This window comes from Saccoglossus kowalevskii, chromosome 1 (assembly GCF_978046115.1).
Source record: "Saccoglossus kowalevskii chromosome 1, keSacKowa6.1, whole genome shotgun sequence".
In the NCBI taxonomy this organism is placed as follows: Eukaryota; Metazoa; Hemichordata; class Enteropneusta; family Harrimaniidae; genus Saccoglossus; species Saccoglossus kowalevskii.
The window spans coordinates 14,176,118-14,194,256 of NC_140641.1; the positions used below are offsets into that span (position 1 = coordinate 14,176,118).

General features: G+C 34.0%; 1 protein-coding gene across 1 annotated transcript; it reads left to right on the forward strand.

The window, feature by feature from the left end:
* The first annotated feature begins 1,443 nt into the window (after positions 1–1,443).
* LOC102801019 (uncharacterized) lies at positions 1,444–16,193 on the forward strand. The gene is made up of 10 exons (XM_006822891.3): positions 1,444–1,555; positions 3,035–3,119; positions 3,749–3,823; positions 4,478–4,580; positions 7,250–7,339; positions 10,138–10,201; positions 11,655–11,721; positions 12,447–12,561; positions 13,383–13,472; positions 15,729–16,193. The coding sequence occupies exons 2-10, from the start codon at positions 3,062–3,064 to the stop codon at positions 15,787–15,789; spliced, it is 723 nt and encodes a 240-aa protein (XP_006822954.2). The 5' UTR covers positions 1,444–1,555; positions 3,035–3,061; the 3' UTR covers positions 15,790–16,193.
* Positions 16,194–18,139: the final 1,946 nt, after the last annotated feature.

Genomic DNA, 18,139 nt, shown 5'->3' on the forward strand with positions numbered 1-18,139 from the left:
CCGTTCACCCCATCAATGTGTGATGTCTTCTACTGCCTAATTACCAGCGTTGGTTCTCTCACTAGCTTCACGTGCACTTTAAAGCGGGGGAGTCATAGCGTGTAGTTGCGTCTACCCATAAACCTTTGCGTTGTTAGTGTGCATTGTTGTCGTCCCTTTGGAAAGGAAAATAAAAGGCTAGATACAATAATTACATTAAAAGACTGCTCTTTTTGACATACAAAGTTAAATACTAGTAATACTAAGAAGTTGATTCATCCAGCTCCACATCTCCGTTGTTACATCACACATGAGAAATTAAAATTTCTGGTAACAACTAGTATTAACTTGAGAATCCTGGAAAGTGAAAAAAATAGTTCTTTCTTTGATATAGAGAGCGCGATCAAGAATCAAATGCTTTTCATCCTCGACTGTATTCAGGTAGCTGTTTTAACAAATTATGCTTCAAATTATGCCGTGTATTTTTGACATATAGCTTCAGTATTAGTAAATATTGCTTATTTACTGTGGTGGTCATGGTTACAAGCTTGTTCGGAAATTGTCCTAATCCGTCTGTGATTGTTTGTTTGTATTTTTCTGAAATTGATCAGCAAGTTAAAAACTAATTAAAAGGTATAATAACACGTTTACAAAGATGGTCTCAGATGGCATCAATGTCACTTGTTTGATGAAGACCCCAGGTTTCTTCACCACTCGATTATGACTGATGTCAGATGTGGAACATGATGTGCTTACTCTTTTCGAATGACATGGTTTCACTTCATGTATACTATGGAGTCCAATATATATCTTTATTTGCTAATTTGTCAATGCGCTGTAGTCTTTCTAGTCTGTCGGTTATTGTATGTTGATCTTGCGGACTGTTTAGTCAAGCATTGTTTTCAGTCGTTTTTTATTGATCTTGGACTTGTACATTTTCCTATACTATTTCTGAAGATCTACGGGCGGGCATGTTATTCTCACGTTCGCATACCCACAAACTTCAGGTCGAGGCTGGCGTTGTGCATTAAAAACGAATGTGGATTTTTTTTTTTAAATTCACTGCTAATCTGTTTTGTTTGTTTTTTTGCTATTACCACGATAAAACGCATTTCGTATATTTTTTACAATCCTAGGCATGAACAAGTACATTATAATACACCTTATATATGTTTACCATATGTCGGCTCGCCAAGTAATGTGCAGATAATAGATGCCCCATTGGTGAAATCCCTCCAAACAGCGAAAACTATGGGGTTTCTTTTCCAAAGAGTATTTTTCTTTCATTTTCTTCACCATTTTAACATGGAATATCACATATGTAAATATCAAGAAAATGGTCTTATTTTTACTTTTGAGCAGTATGTGGTGGCTTCACCTTATAATAAATAGTCTGGCGTGAAAACTTCTGCCCGGCACCAACACCGGAGAGCGCCGCGTGTGGTGAGACAATGTTTTGAGCTCGCGCAAAGAAGTCTGGGTAAAGGAGTCCTCGGAGCCTCGATTTAGAATTTGTGAACGTCGAATGTTGCGTGCAGGAGCAGACGACTTGATACAATATTGAAGTTGCAACCAGGTGGGTGCAAACTATCTTTTTCATACGGCGAGTACATATGATGTATGATGGTATAATGAGTTCACAAATCACTACACTGAATATTTGTGTTTACAAAATATGGAGTAGACAGATGCATTCGCTTGGTTCTGTGGTTGCTCAGCATCGACGTCTAATTTATGGGGCGGAATGAATATATATTTGATATTTCCCGATACAAAAATAAAAGAAATTATGAGATTGAAACAGTTTAGTAATATAATACAAACATATATCATTACATTTCTTCATCAAAGCTCCAGAACATTCGAAATCACTAATACCCACCGATCAGCCTGCACTATTGATTACGAATCATTTTCCAATAGCCCATTGTCTTTATAGGCATTCGTAGGGTTATACAAGTTATTTAGTATTTTGAGCTAAAAAGAATGTGTGCATATTTTGTTTTGTGGATATGACTTAATATACATTCAACAATTTATTGAAGTGAACAGTTGAAACTTTAAAGGGCTGTGGTCGTCACGCTGCGCAAATGTGCGACATTTGTGTTGATAAACATTGTTTTTCCCCACTGTTCAATGTTCTCTTCTTATCGATTTACATGTATGAGTTTTGACCTGAGTGCATATGTTCACCTCAAACTGTCCTTAGGCTTCTATTATACTCATATATATATAAGTCGTTGATGTTAGCAACTGTTCAGGAATCAACTCCCAAAGGTTCTCAATAGGGTTCAAATCTGGAGACTGTGCAGGCCAATTCAAAGTTGTAAAGTTGCTGAAAAGATATCCATAGTCATGTGGATTATTTAGAAAATCCTTGACTGCCTTCAGTACATGGACTAGCAATGCTAAGTTGGTAGCCGAAAAACACCCCCCAGACCATGACACTACCACAGTTATTCCAGCCCAGAAGCACGTTTCAAAATAATTTCAGCTTCCCAATTGGTTCAAATTTGCATGAGAAAGGACATGATTGGCCCACATCTTTTATGGCACAAAATGTTAATGAAATTCAAATTATTTGCAAATGAGCACACTCCTATGGAGACCATAGTCATTTTTGCTAACTGAAAAAACGTCTACATACATAAAAACTAAACACAAATCAATCATTTTATTTTGACTAAAATGCACTACTGGGAGGGGGGGTAGTTTGTCTTGAATTTATAATATTTTTAAAGACAACACAAAATGTTACCCAGAATTGTTATTTTTAATTACAAAAATGATCAAATGACTGGTAAATACTTTGACAATGGGGGTGATATATATGGTCTTCGAAATATGGCAATGGCACAACCACTGTGATGGGTCTATAGTGCTACATCAATGGAGCTCCATAACCCCCTTCACCATCCCTCTGCTGGGAGTATCAAATCACAGTCCGGACTGATCAAATCTAAAGAAGATCATGTACATGTTTGCCATCAACACCACCCAACCACCACCTCCATACCACATAAAAAAATTACAGTAATTTATAATTTGCATACAGAACTATAGTGTCACACAATCAGAGATCATGTTTCCTGCCTTCCAGTTAGAAATCATATTTGGCAGTATCAAAGAATTGCAGCAAAGTAAGTACTCAGGTTTTCTTTCTTTGTGTTTTTGCCTTGCTCGTAACGAAGTGAAGGAAAAGTCAGTAGTGGCAAAATGTCTGTCCGGCATTGTTGTAAACTTTCTTGTATACATGATAACTCCAATAATAGTCAGCTGATTGCTATCAAACTTATATATATGGTTAATCTGTAGACATAGTTGACCTGTATAGATTTCACAGTTGATCTTTCAAAAATTGTATTTTTGGTTATTCCTAAGGTTTTTTTTTTTTATAGTGTAGTGTCTATTGGGCAACTTCATAATGTAGTGGTTAGGGCCTTTGTTTTGCAAGTGGAAGATTGCAAATTTAAATCCCATTTTAGGAAATATTTTTTTTTTTTACTTTTGAATGGGGAATTCTATAATTTTCATGTTATTTTTTGTTCAAATTATTATTATTATTTTTTTGTCTATTTTTAATATTTTCTTTGATTCTCTTATTTTCTTATTGACTATCAACAATAGAGGGTGCCCTTTAACTTTGTGTTCATAAATTCAATGTTTAACAATCTCAATAAATTAAATAACAAATATTTACCAGAACTGTTCACTATCATAGTTGCTCATATGATATACTGTACTGCACATTGTTCTTCTTTATCAACAGCCAAGGCTTACAATGAAAAAATGTTGAATGAGGTTAGAAGTAAAAGAAGAAGTTTGGAAAACAAATGTGACCAAGGTATGTAATCAGATCTTTAAATTAATTATAAGAAGCTATCTTGATACACATTTGTGCATAGGGCTCATGATCAAGTGACACTAACTCCAAGAAAAACAAAATTCACTGCCAATACATTAACATTCATATTACTTACTTGTACATTTGATTGTCAGATAATAGTTATAATTAATTGTTTATATTATAACAGTATAATTGAATGCATTCAAACTTATTGACTATGTACTGTTTACCCAGTACTTCAATACTTAATAGGTCTGTGCATTTCAAATCTTTGAGCACCAGATCTTTTCTTGCTCGAAATGGGGTAAATTTGGTCACATTTTCTGTGAAAAACATGACATTGCTTCTAGTTTTTGATAAAAAAAATGTGAAAAAAAGCAGACCATAAATGAAACTAATCTCTACTAACTATTTTGTATAATATAGAAAATAAAACAACAACTGTCTCATTCTCAAAACTTTATGATAAGAGAAATTAAAATTGAGTATTGAGAACTGCTTCAGATATGGTCATATTATATGGTTCCAGAAGCTGCTCAGTCATTTTTCTGAGCTTCCATATTCTCTTCCTACTTAGCAGAGTGACCAAGCTTGGTTCAGTTCTTTAAGACACAGATGTTAGCTATAAAATGACAGTCTTTCATCTTCTAGTTTCCACGGAACATGCACAAGTTACTGATACCAATAATAAAATGATAGAATCACTGAAAATTGCCCAGCAGAAAGTTTGCCAGACACAAAACCAAATCAGTAGGTAAGTGTTGAGCACATATTTGCAATGTCTTTGCAATGAACTATTCATATTACAACTTTACTTTGCATCAGGAATGAAATAAAAAAATGTGACCAGCATGCACATCTGCATCCTCGTTAACATGCACTAATAATGGTTATAGACTTTGTGTAGGAAAAGTGTTAAAGTGCCTGTGCAATGCCCACCCTCACGTTTCCCATTTTAGATCTGTGTCCCACTGAAAAGGATAGTTATTGATTTTTTTGCTGAAAACGATTACTCGTATCCAAGTAAATTTGGGATATTTCTCGTGTTGTAGCCCACCTATCGTGAAACGGTCGACTGTTTCCGGATTTCCGACTCTTGCCGAAAGTGCGCCACCAAATGACAAAATGTGAGAGGAAGTCATACCCCCTGAGCCGTAATAACACTGGTCGTTCAGTATACATACTTTTAAACAATATACATTTTTTAGGTCGGCGTTTTTTCTTTTTTTTTGTCTATTTTATTTTTTTTGAGAGAGAGTTTTTAGATGTTGTGTTGTGGGCAGTTGCAGTGAAACGTATAGCCATAGTGTATGTATTCACACGTTTCTAATCGATCCGAAGGTGCGACAACACTTAACCTTAGATTCATTCAACTGTCCTCGTCCATAAAAAAAACGACTAGGTTTAAAGAGAAACGCCGACAACGTAAACCTGGCGCAACACTTTTGAAAGAAATAGATTCCGAACCAGCCCATGATCACCGAGGCGGATTTCAGAAGAGAGAGAGAGACGTCCGGCAAGTGTTTCAAATCAGTTGACTTTTTTTTGCGATCCTGATTATCGTTTTATAGAGACCATTTAGTCCCTGTTAAGTAAAAGGTAGCAATAATTTTGCAGTGACACGAAAACGAAGCGTTGGACAAACAGGAAATTACACAGCCCTTACACACTGCTAACTGTTTTCATTTTCGAAGGCTAAAAGTTTCTGAATTGTTTGGTGATTGGTGTTGAATGCGGAATTCACACCTCTGTTCTTTTTTACCTCCATGCTCCATGCTTGCAGCTTGATCTGTGTAATAATTTATGAAATAAGAATCCGGGCTTGGTCAATGTGTTTCCATCAAATAAAGTTTTAATACGATGTTATAATTATGACAATCACGCCATGGATCAAGCTAACTCGAATCCACTCTGAATTTATCTGTATGTGTTTCGATCTCAATTATTTTTGTTATCCAATTAAACGCCGCTTTTAACGCACTTGCCCTCCCGTGACCCGACGCGTTCACCTATTTCAACAAAATGTCAATTTATTTCCACGCGGCTGCATTTATTTAGTAACTGTGATTTGTCGTTTTTTTAATTATTTTATAGTGATCACTATAGTCTAATGTTTAGAATGTCAAAATATGTTCTCTTTTATTTTAATTTTGAAAGTTTTACTCAGACGATCGATAAAATAAAACAGTGTAGTGACGTGCCTAGTAACCTGATAAATAACGAGATAATTCCGACGTCAAATTCTATTTTGTCCAGCAACAGTGTACAAACGTGCGCCGGTGTCGGTGACAATCACGGTGACCAGCTACACCAGAACGGACATATTTCGCATCTAACTCAACCCCATGCAACAAAAATTGATACTATGTGTTCATTATGGTCCATTCTTCCTTGACGAACAAGTACATAAGACGAGAAAACTGAACAAGAAATTTGCCTTATTTACACGTATCGGCAATGCAAGCTGCCATGCGACTTCCCCTTCTGACGTCACAAGGGGAATTTCTGTATGCAAATGAGAAGCTAATGAGGAGCCTCGTTTTAAAATACACAAAAATAAAGTTGCCGTAGACTGAGTTTAAAACACATTTTTTCACTTAAAAAAAATAATTCATGCTTAGAAACATAAAAATTAATAATATTTATGTATCAATTGATAATTTTAGGCGTGAAAATAGCAGCCATTTCACAGGCACTTTAAGTCATTTTCATCAGCATCTGTAGAGGAACTTTTAACTTCAACATAAACTGTACATCACAGTCGTCCAGTTCGAGTTCTGGTTCTGTCGTGGCCCCAACTGAATGTCCATGAGTTATTTATTCAGACAGTGACTCAGATTAGACATCTGATTATTTTATTTTCACACAGGCGTTCTACACTGACACACGTTGGAACATATTAATGGACAATGGGGTTCCCAACCTAAATTCCATCCCGGTGTGTTGCACGTTCTTTCTTTTATAGGAAATAATCAAATATGGAACATATGCTTCGCTCGTGAAAGTAAGGCCGCAGGATACACCGCATCACTCCTGAAAATAACTTCCATATGCATCGAAAGCCACGGAGAGGGTGTGGGTTTCTCTCATAGTCACCATTTAAACAAAGTTTGAAACAAGGAGGGGGAAATATAATCTGGTCTCCGTCCATCCGGAGTCATATTTCAGAGACCAAATCTGTTCATTCCTTGCATGTACCTAGTACTTTACCTGGGACATATGTACATGCAGTGGTTTACTGATTCAATCAAAGATGGCCGACTGGGAGCCATTTTGTTTTTTGAAAATGTGGTATCTTATGCATGCTTTGTCAGTTTTTGTTCAAATTTGGTACATACAATATACATGTTAGGATACATGACCATGACGATTCGTTTTGCGATCGGTTTTAATATATTATGGTGTAATTCTGTTTGTCTGTAGACAGGAAGATAACAATGAAACTATTCGACAAAGAGTAAAAGAATTGAATCAGAAAGTGCAAGAAGAAGAAACGAGGCAAGCTCATGAAATGTAAGATGAATTTGTTAGTACTGAATCACCAAACAAGCAAGAATGTACGATACAGACGAGTATAACACACTCATTATAGGCATTTGATACAGTTTCACAAAAAAATTGAGAATTTGTTTATGCACACTGGAAGATTATTTGATTATAAAACTATTGGTAATAATAATAAAATATGGGATTGGTAAAGAACATTTTCCAAAAATAAAAGTAATAGGTTTTAAAATGGTATTCACGGTTTAATACATGTTGCAATAGAACTGTTCTGCGTCCACTTGGTAGATAGAGTTCATGATGTGAAAAGTGTAAATGACATACCGGTACTCAAGTATATCAAAAAATAGGTTATATTATTTTCTGATATTTTCATAGATCTATACTTAATACATGAAGGAAGAAAATAATCACAAAAAATTAAAAAATATTTCCAAGATATAAAACACAGTTTTTCCCAATTGGCTTTACACTTACACTTGCATATATATATATACTCGAACTAGCCAAGACTGCGCTCATCATATTAAAAGTGAGTGTAGGAATTTATTCATACTGTGTTCTAGACACAACAAACATAATAAATACTACATGAATTATTTCTCTCATTTCTGCTTATCTTCCTAAAAACAACATTTGAACTTATTAATTACCATACACGACCGTGTTAGCACCCATGCCCGGTCAAGTGCCCATCCCCCACTTTTGCGCAATTTTCATATTCGGGGTCACATTCGGCAAAGTGCCCACCTGGCCCCTCAAAATGCCACTAATTTTAAATTTGGCCTTTGATCATTGCTTAACGAATACTGGTAATCATTTTTATATGATACAGCATGGACATCGACCGCCATGAATATGTTGTGAATACGCAGACCATGGTAACCGTGTGTGAACTACGCTTCGACAATGACCTGTTAATAAAAGTAAAATGCGGTAAATATTTCATGCCATATTCAGTTTACCTATCAAAAATTGCTAGTTACCTACCAGTTTTTTGGAAAAAAAAACATGTCGTTTTGGGAATTTCTGATTGGTTAATAACAGACTTGACGTGCAAATTCATCATGGCGGAAAGTGCTTTTTATCAAGAGTTTGCGTACGATCCAACACGTTTGTCAATGGAGATAATGATGAAGATTTCGACTTTGACTGTGTTCCAAGAGACTCTAATGTTTTTAATCTAATAAATTTGGGTGGTACGTAATTAATATTGTAATAAAATATGCATATTTTTGTGACCATTTCTGTATCTTCATTGTAAAAGTCAATGACGACGCAACTAATTTCGTAATTATATTTTCCCTCAAAGAAGTAATATCCCCCTCAGTTTGTCACATGGTGAATTAAAATTGTCATTTGCACTCTTTTCCGAGGGGGGTGCTCGGGTAAGCACCCACCCCTAAAAAATCGTGATTTTCTGAGTTGAGGACCCTGGGCGCTAACGTGGTCAAGTACGGTAAACAAAATCATCTATTTTCTGACTGTAGAGGGCACTCTTTGGCTGGTTGTGCCAAAGTTCGAACACTGTCTCATACAATTGGCTGGTTTAATGAATGATGTTGCTTATTCAATAATTTTGTCAGTGCTTCTCTACTATTTTCTCTACTATTAATTCCATTCTTGGATATTAGAGGAATACTGTGCTAGTATGTATGTATAGTATGATGAGTATCTACTGACATAGTGGAAGTTGACATTCTGTTTTCTTGCTTATAACAACATTTTAAAACATAATAATCGTGGTAGTGTTCCATATTTGGAATTCCCATTTCCTAATAAAGTAGGATGTAGATAGTATTATTTTGACATGCAGTATTTAACTACCAGAAGTATGGTATTTGATATACCGTACTCGACCGCGTTAGCGCCCATGCCCGGGCAAGCGCCCACCCCGCACTTTTGCGCAATTTTTATATTTGGGGTCACATTCGGCAAAGCGCCCTACCCTTCAAAATGCAACTAATTTAAAACTTGGTCTTGCGTAGCGAATCTTGGTAATCGTTTTTATATGATATAGCATGGATATCGACTGCTATAAAACATGTTATGAAAACGGCAAACGTGCGTAAACTACGCTTCGACAATGACCTGTTAATACAAATAAAATGCGCTAAATATTTCATGCCCTATTCAGTTTACCTCTCAAAAATGGCTAGTTACTAGTTTTTTGGAAAAACCATGATGTTTATTAGCTGAAATCAATTCCAACAGATCGTACTTGGCCATCGATAATTCACTTCCGCTTTCCATTACCGGAAAGTGTTCGGGAATTTCCGAAGAATTGCATCAGTACAACAAATCATTCTGATTGGTTAATAACCAACTTGACCCAATAGGTCAAAGAACGCTGCTGCAGGTCAAATCTGTAAATGCATCATGGCGGAAAGTGATTTTGCGTACGATCCAACACCTTCGTCAATGGAGATAATATGACAATTTTGACTTCGACTGTGTTCCAACAGACTCTAATGATTTTAATTTCGTAAATTCTGGTGGTACGCAAGTAATATTGTAATAAAATGTGCATATTTTTTGTGATCATTTCTGTTTCTTCATTGTGAAAATCAATGACAACTCAACTATTTCGTAATTTGATTTTCCCTCAAAGACGTAATCTGTCACTTGATGAATCAAATTTTTCATTTGCACTCTTTTTCGAGGGGGGTGCTCGGGTAAGCGCCCACCCCTAAAAAATCATGATTTTCTGAGTTGAGGCCCCTGGGCGCTAATGCGGTCGAGTACGGTATGATGATATGTATATATCATATTTTGTTAATGCATACCTTGAATATTCAAATTTTCAGAGGTGTCTTTGAAAGCAAGCTAGCTGAACTGGCTGAAAAATTCCATAGTGCACAGCAATATTATGTGAGTCAGCCATGTTTTGTTAATAATATTATTGTGTAATTTAATATCAGAGTGTCACAGTCATCACTTGTGTTGTGTTGGAAGAGATGTATACCGATATACAATGTAAATAAGTACAATATTTTTAGTCCCTGTCTGAATGAAGTCTGTAAACTGTTTATTTATTTATTTATCACTACGGTTCTTACAGTTGGACATTTTGCAGCCAAAACCAGTAAAAAATATCTTCAAAACAATATTCCCAGTGAAATTAATATAAAATCAAACAGAATAACCATATTTTTTTTTTTTTAAATATTATGTTTCTTCAAAATAGCAAAAGTAAACAGCTGATTTTAACACAGGGCTATGGAAATCTATGGAAAAGATTTGAGTTCCCCCCCCCCCTCCAAAAATGCCTCTGCAATTCAATTTCCTATCCCACAATTCTTTGCAAAACACATATGTTCTCTATAGAAAAGTCAGCTAGTATTTAGTATTTGTCTTTAGTTTAATTAGTTCTTTGTAATTTTGTATTATAATATGCTATATTGAAAAAAAGAAAGTGTTTCCAAAAAGTTCCAAATTCTATTTTTGGGATGTGTGGTGGCCCTGAAAATAGACAAATCGCGACACCTGGTCACCAATTTTTAAACAAAAATTCCATTGTTTTTTTTTCATGCATGAAAATCATTTCTAACAGATCATATTTTAACATCACAGTAATTCACTTTTGCATTGCATTTGAAAAATGTTATCGTTAACAAAGAATTCCTCAGTATGACACAGCATTCTGATAGGTTAATGACAGTCTTGACCTGTCAGGTGAGAAGACATTAATTATTTCAAATCAAATCATGCAGAAAAACATCATGGTGGAAATTGTTTTGGAGCAAGAGTTTGCGTACAATAGAAAACATTTCACAAGATAATGATAAAGACTGCCGCTGTTTCCCCCCATTGTTAACATGTGGCACACATACATACTGTACATATGCAGCACACAGTACATTTCTATAATAGTTGGTTTTCTAAGAAATATTGGAACTAGATTTCAATGAAACTTGGTGCATGTGTGCTCTGTAGTAATCCACAAACATGATTAGTTTGCGGTTGAAATCCTTGTATTTTAATTAATCATCCATGATTTACATAAATTAGTTTCTGATATTTCAATAACCATTCATCAAATTTATTTTAAACTTTGTGTATATGTGTACTTGAATCACAGACTGCAAACAACAGATGGGATAGTAACAATAAAATTTATTCCTGTTGCTTTAGTTTTGCATCTCAAAGATAAAATCTGATTTGTAATTTAATTTTGTTTCATACTTGCTTCATACGTCTACAATTATTCTCAGCATACAGGAGTTGTTTCTATGCTTTCTTTGTTTTGTATTGATTCAGGTTTATACAGGATTAGGATTAGATCTTATTTTTAGTGATTTAAAAAAGATTCTGTTGCTTCTAGGGACCCAATGGCCTCAGAAATGAAATTACCAGAATTATTGAGGACAAAGCTCTGCTTGAAAATCAAGGTATCTATTATATAGGTGTACATGATTTCTAAAATTGACAGTCACAAATATTATCTTTAGTTTCTGTCGAACTTAGTTCGAAAAATGGATTTGCTGCATTCAAATTTAGGTGTAAGGTGAGAATAAATTTGGTTCTAAAATTTATATTTCTAATATTTGGAGGCATTTCAATCACCTTTACATACTAGGTTCTGGCTAAATATATTACTTCAGAATTGGGGCAAGTATCGTGTAATGTCAGAGATTTTCAATCAATATCTCTTTATTAATTGGGGGGTAAGGTAAGTATAGCTTTACTATGTAAAATGATAGATTATCACCTGAGTTATTCTGATCTACTGGTAGTTTGTTTTGTGATTTGATTAAAAATGGCCGACGGCAGCCATGACGCTTTTATTTTTATGTGTTCTTATCCATGCTTTGACAGTTTTTGTTTGAAGATAGTACAGAGATAAGACATCATGGTAATCGTTTGCAGATTTGTTTGAACAAATGTGCCTGGTGTGCTTTTTCATGAAAACTGATTTTTTTCCTTTTTAAATTTTCTAAAATTCATTTAAAAAATCTGTGATGCGCACATTGTTTAACTGACATGCATGATGGCCAGAAATACAATATTGCAGTATTGGTTTCTCCTAATTAGTGCTCTAATTTGAAATACTATACAATATACAGTGTGACTTTGTAATCCATTTTTTTAATACTATTTATTAATAATTTATTAGCATCAACTAATGAACAGCAAGCTGAAACTTTGGCCACAATGTTAAGTCAGATGAAAGTGGAGAGTGGTGATTGTCAAGAAGATGAGATTCTAGTGGAAACCCAAGTAATTACTGTGTAAGTATATAGATAAGGATATTTATTTATACACAGTTCATCAAATCTTAATGGAACATATCTGCAGTAATGTGTTGATAATAACCATATATCAGCTTGAACTGAAAGTAATAAAAAAAATGTACTGGTAGTGTGCATATTCCGTTTTTCGTTGTTTTTGATGCTAGAGAACGCCAACACAATTAGCATTAGACTACCAGTATTCAATGTGCATTCATAAGAGATCTATGTACAACTGTCAGATGTATTGAGTTGCATCAAAATAATCCCATCATTTTTTAGCCCCTGCCAGACACAGATGGGCCATGCATCGGTTCTCGGCCATAACAATGACATATATGAAACTACATCATTCAAACTTGGTACAAATGTGATGTATTAACTGTTACGTTTTTTAATTTTCTAATTCATGCACATTAAATTATGTTTTCACCTGTTCTCAGCAGTGCATTGACCAATTCCATTCAAACAATATGTTGACATGTAGATAATGCACAATACTTCAGACACAATTACACACTCAAAGTGTATTGTGAGTGTCTTTTGGGGTCAAAATATGAACTTATAATCAAAATTCCATCTAAACTTTGAATATACAATACAATTTCAGACAAATTGACTGTTTTTAGAATAACCTGGTTTTCTCAGTCCAGAAAGACTAATATTTTGAAATTTGATAAGCCATTTGCAATGTAGAGGCTACACTGTGATGTAAAGCCTGTTTCATTACTGATATAGATTATAAAAGTTATTTTCCCTTATGAACATCTGACTAGATGTAGCCTGACTAATTTTGTTAATGTTTATTTAATCTTGATCAGAAACATGTTTCAGGACTCTTACAAGGCGGCATGCAATAAACTGAAAGAACTCAAAGATGAAGAAAAAGATATACAAGAGGAATTTTCAAGGTAGGACACATCCTGGACATGCTGTTATATCAAATGCATCCCCATTCCTATAAAGTTATACTCCCTAATAAGTCTTCAGTTTCACCCAGTCCAACATCTAATTAATTGATAGGGTTCAAAGTCCATTCATTCATCTGTCACACTTTCTCTTGGATATTTTTTTTTACAAACTTGGTACACATCCCTATTTCAGGCAAAGGGATAAAATAGGAAAGTACAAATTTGTCTGTCCATTTATCTGTGCATCTACAACATTTTTCTCAGAAATTCTACATCAGATATCATTGAAACTGGACAAACCTAATGCAAAGCAAAAAGCCTGCTGTTTTACATAACAAACACAAAACTTATTTTTTCATTTTTTGCTGTTGTAATGTTTTTCTATTTCTTTTTTTGTTTGTGTATTTTTCTTTGTCTTGCTGACATCTAGACAAATTGAAGATCAAGTTGGTCCTTTTTACCTCTCCCGTATCATCAAAGATGAAATGTATAATTAAGGGGAAAATGTCTGTGGTTGTTGTTGTCGTCGTCGTTGTTGTTGTTGTTAATAATTGTTAATGGGTGCACAATAACTTGACGAATTCTATTCAAAACTTTATCAAACTTGGTCACCTAATTCATCAGTATAAAATGTTCCCTTATTACGAATGACAGATGTCCTGTGTGAAAATGTCATGCAAAAATTGAGAAAGTAGTAGTCGAAATCTGATGAAACATTTTGACTGTTTTTACTTGACTGGTCACTCGTGATATACATTCAACGGTCACTGGTTTTGGTGGGAATATGCATTGTTGTATGTGTTCAATGAAGTAAATCATTTATCTTGTAATAATATCATTGGTATTATGTACCTCTCAAATCCCATGGGAATACTAGACTGGGTTTCAATGTCAACTCATGGAGAGAGAGTTGTGGCACTGTCTCATACACATTTGCAAACATACCAATAAAAGCAGAAAACAATCCTATGAATAACCGTAGGGTGCCTAATTTTTTATCAAGATCTGAAGCCAATAGAAAACTCTGTCTGTTTAGTCCAAAGTTATCAAAACAAAAATAATACAAAAAGACAAAATTTTGCATCCACATTTTGAAAGAAAAAAATTTTACTCAAAAATATGTATTCTATATTTGACAAACAGTTCATTCAACAAAACATTTCATTGTCAAAGAAAATATATTAAATTTTGAAAATAAAAATTTACGGGAATTTGTTTCAGGTATTAGGACAGAATTATAGAGCTTTTATAATACAAATTTAAAAACACACTTCAAAGATTGCAGTGTTTGAAGATGTAGATTCTCAGGAGGCAACAATACTGTTGACTTCTCTCTCCACTGGACACTATTTTTAGATTCATGGTACATACTTTAAGGCTGAAGTTTATTTGCATACAAAGCAGAGCTTGCAACATGCTAGTTATTCCTAGAGGGCATTTTTACTTCTCAAATAATAAAGATATTTACATCTATCAAGAACATTCGGTAGACTGCTTTCCCACTGTTGTTTCAACCCCAAAACGTGTGTGTATTCAAAATTAATTATGACATTGCATAATATTATAATAATTAAATTGAAACAAACTATGATAAAGGGAATAATATTATATAACAAAGGACAATGTCACCAGAGTTCTACTATGTTTTTGGGGTAGTAAGTGTGGTTTGTGTTTCAAAATTGTAGCAATTTTTAACCTGTTCTTGGCAATGCATTGATCATTTCCATTCAGAATTCAACACTTCACAATTAAAGTTTCAATTCAGGGGTTCTTGTTGGGTCCAAATACATCATTTAATTCTTGAAAGTGCATGCTAGGGGCTTTTCTGTTGACTTTATGACTTGTCTGTTTTTAGTTTTTATGAAATTTACACATTTCACCACTCTTCTACATAAAATTATTCCTAACTTGTTAGTGCCATCTTGCATGGTTTGTCACATAACTTCTAAAGAACCTAGTTCTTAATTTTTGTATTTTTTTGGAGGATAAGATTCAAAATGATCGTCTGCTGACCATATTTGCTTTAAAATGGCATAAAACTATATATTTTATATATGTAGAGCATTATCTTCAAATTGTGCAAGAGATCAGTTCCATTCAAACCTGAGAATATTGCATGGTTACACCTTAATTTACAACATCCTCGTTTGGAAATGTCCTGTGCTCAAAATATACACAGTGTACTGTGCAACACATGTTAACGATTGAATGTTAATTATCTAACTTTTAACCGGTTTAATTTAATATGCTTTGCAGGATATCTACTTGGGTTCATCCAGGACAACGATCTGATGTTAGAAATCAAAATGAAGAATGATAGAGCAATACTTTACATGCATTAATTATTCATTGGGTTTTAATTTCGTTACTCTCGCGGAGGTAAAATCGGCTAAATTAAATGCATGTGAACTGTAACAATAGAACAATATTTCTTTGCCAAATTCATGCACTTAAACCCAGTCAAAGGCTCAAACATCAAACTAGTACAATTACATACCAGTGAAAATAAATGGTTTTACAATTTGTTCTCTCATAAGGATAGTGAGACATTTGAAATGATACAACTTTTAAATAAATTTACTACTGTAGCAATTTAGTTTACTCATTGCAATGATATGCATCTTCATTATTTATTCAAGTTAAATGTTACTGTCAGTGTGATACTAAATGTGTGTATACATTGTACATTAAAATTAAAAGTTGTTTGAAGAAACTATTTAATATATGTTGCTATTTGATTTTATAACACCAAAGTTGAACAGTTTTTACAACAGCAAACATTGGGTATTTATCCTAATTATAAGCATTCTCTTACAGGTTGGTTAGTGTATCACTACATGAGCCATGGGTCATGTTTGTCACTCTGGCTTATTAAATATCATTTTGTGGCTTAATCACCACTGCTAATTTACATGGCAAATTCTATTGTCCTTGTGCGATGGAGGTTGTCGGAAACCTAGTGGTCACAACATTGAGCTAGAAGGCATAACATTTTGTAAGAGTGGTCTGGTTGCAGGAAACTTTGAAGGTGGACTAATCTATATCTTAATTCACACTAACAATTCCCAAGCTCTTTAATTAATTCAGGTACTTTTATTATATTTATTCGCGAAATCATTTTGAAATTTTTTCCCACAGCTTAAACACGGAAAGTCGCATCCTCATAGTCCTGCACTACAGTGCTTGTACTGTTTTTTGTATTTCTCTCAGAAATGGGCATTTCTGTTGTGTCATGATCAAATCTAAAATAGCCAACAAGCAGTTGTTTTGCCAACACAGACTCCTGCATTGCCTTTCAGTTCAATGTAGAACTGCCACATGAATTTAAATACAAGGTTATTACAAGGATACTGAAAAGTATGCACAAAAACAGTACAGCCAGTGACGCACAGCTGAAGTTGATGCGACGGCGTACTGTCCAAGTGCATACTTTGCTGCATCATCGTAATAACCTCATATTATACATCATGAGAATGCCAAAATCCAAAAAAGTTTAGAACAGATTTAGCGAACTTCTTTGTGTGGGGTCTGGTCAAACCATTGGGGCCCGCCATGTTCCCATGATGTATGTTTTTATTATTATTAGGATGCTTACGTGCGTAATCTTTCCACATTTGGAACTCGCATTTTTTAATATGGTAGGATGAAAGTACTGCAAAATTATGGCACACTGTAACTTAAGGTGTTACTGTGTATTATCATATTTTGTCTTTTTTCGTAAACATTTTAGATAATTTGAGTTTCTTGGAAACAATTTGTGCATAAAAAGTTATCTTGTTCGTATGCAATGCAAAAATCGATTCAAACAATTACAACAGACACAATTGGGATACATAGATATATTTTATATCACAAGTTTATAACTACATGTATAGCACTTGACATACTAAACTCTTACAAAATAAGTAAACACAAATAAGGTTATGGGTAATTTAAAATAACAATAAATGCAAATGTATATTATACTGTCCACATCCTTAACCATGTGAACTCAACCAGTCAGCAAACTTCTTATATATTAAAAATAAAATCCTCATTCATAAATATGTCAAATTACTTTTTTTAGCTGACAATTGTATATAGCTGCAATAAGTTTCCAATAAATGTAGTGTTAACCTAATTGAGCAGAAATAAGTATAAGAGAATAATACTTTTAAAATGACTGTTGCTGGCACTTAATTTCTTAATTAAGTTATTTTCTTTTGACTGGTGCCTGTAATTCCTTGATATGCAAGTATGAAATGTAGTGTTAATTACATTGGTAGTTATGTGCACATAATGTTATGTTTAATTCACTCTTAAATATGTAGTTGGTAAAAATTAGGGTATTTACATATATCTCAACAACTAATCATTTCATTTTGATTGTATCGATAATTTTAAACGAGCAAGTAAATTTGCTGTGAAGATTAGACTTAAACATGCAGTTGGAACAAATAAATAGAAACAGAACAATATATATAATATAAATAAATCTGGGACACTGTGGGAAAATTGGACTGTGCAATTGGAACAAATAAATAGAAACAGAAAAATATGTATAATATAAATTTTATAAAATAAATAAATCTGAGACACTGTATACATAGCTGGACAATTACTTTTGGGTAAAAATTCCAATTTTGTTCTGAACTTGAACACTTTCTGCAGATTTTAAATATGCCAGA

Excerpts from the sequence above, each read along its gene's own strand:
- LOC102801019 (XM_006822891.3), top strand. The coding sequence starts at position 3,062 with ATGTTTCCTGCCTTCCAGTTAGAAATCATATTTGGCAGTATCAAAGAA. Across the intron at positions 10,202-11,654 it reads ATAGTGCACAGCAATATTAT|GGACCCAATGGCCTCAGAAA; the intron begins GTGAGTCAGCCA and ends TGTTGCTTCTAG. Across the intron at positions 11,722-12,446 it reads AGCTCTGCTTGAAAATCAAG|CATCAACTAATGAACAGCAA; the intron begins GTATCTATTATA and ends ATAATTTATTAG.